This window comes from Nyctereutes procyonoides, unplaced genomic scaffold (assembly GCF_905146905.1).
Source record: "Nyctereutes procyonoides isolate TBG_1078 unplaced genomic scaffold, NYPRO_anot_genome, whole genome shotgun sequence".
Lineage (NCBI taxonomy): Eukaryota > Metazoa > Chordata > Mammalia > Carnivora > Canidae > Nyctereutes > Nyctereutes procyonoides.
Window position 1 is genome coordinate 21,669,897 of NW_026575034.1, and position 1,156 is coordinate 21,671,052.

The 1,156-nt window shown below is 41.9% G+C and overlaps 1 protein-coding gene across 1 annotated transcript; it reads right to left on the reverse strand.

The window, feature by feature from the left end:
• Window positions 1–214: 214 nt before the first annotated feature.
• LOC129504841 (olfactory receptor 52E8-like) lies at window positions 215–1,156 on the reverse strand. The gene has a single exon (XM_055317722.1). The coding sequence runs from the start codon at window positions 1,154–1,156 to the stop codon at window positions 215–217; it is 942 nt and encodes a 313-aa protein (XP_055173697.1).

Genomic DNA, 1,156 nt, shown 5'->3' on the forward strand with positions numbered 1-1,156 from the left:
TGTAGTATTCTATGTCAGTGGTCAATGGAGGATATCATTCCAAGTACACATTCAGACACACAGAAACATACATGCCTCCAACAACTACAGACAATATGCTTTTCTGATACACACACAAAATGAATTTTGGTGAAAGAAATTTATATTAATTTTATTATGAATGTTAGTCTTTTCAGACCTTATACCTTCATAACCCGAATGAATTACCCCTCATTCAATCTTTTTTTTCAAGAAAGAAACTCTGTACCCGCTCCTGGATCTGCTTGGTCCTGATGCCATAAATGACTGGGTTAAGGGCAGGGGGTATGACTACATAGAGATTAGCCAGGAGTATGTGGATATACTGGGGGACGTTATGACCAAAGCGGTGAGTAAGAAAGGAGAAGAGAGCTGGACCAAAGAAGGCAAAGATGACACAAATATGGGAACTACAGGTATTCAGAGCCTTCAGGCGAGCATCTTGGGAGGAGAGGTGGAAGACAACATATAAGATCTTAGAATAAGAGATAATGATGAGAAACACATCCAGAAACAAGATAGAAATATTCCCAAGACCATAGTAGACATTGGCATTAATGCTGGCACAAGCTAGACGTGCCACTCCCATGTGCTCACAATAGGTATGAGGGATGATTCTATGTCCACAGTAAGGCAGCCTCAGGAGGAGAAAAATGATGGGAGCAATCATAAATATGCTTCTTAGAACCACCACCACAGCAATCACACCAATGATTCTGTTGGTGAGGATCATGTTGTACCTGAGGGGGTTGCAAATAGCCACATAGCGATCAAAACCCATGGCAAGAAGTACAATGCTCTCCATGACTGTAAAAAAGTGGACAAAAAAGACTTGAGCAACACAGCACCCAAAGCATAGCTCCTGAAGGTTGAACCAGAAGATACCCAGCATCTTGGGGATGGTAGTTGTAGAGAGACTTAGGTCAATCACTGACAGCATGGCCAGAAAGTAGAACATGGGTTGGTGAAGGCTATGATCAGTCCAGATAACAAACAGAATGATAACATTTCCAATAAGGGCAATCAGATACACAGCACAGAAGGGAAATCCAAGCCAGATTTGTGCAATTTCCAACCCTGGAATCCCCAACAATAGGAATGAAGAAGGGTGGAATTCAGTGACATTGAGAGAAGACAT

What these genes read in the sequence shown, in the direction of transcription:
- LOC129504841 (XM_055317722.1), bottom strand. Translation starts at nt 1,156, where the DNA reads ATGTCTTCTCTCAATGTCACTGAATTCCACCCTTCTTCATTCCTATTG.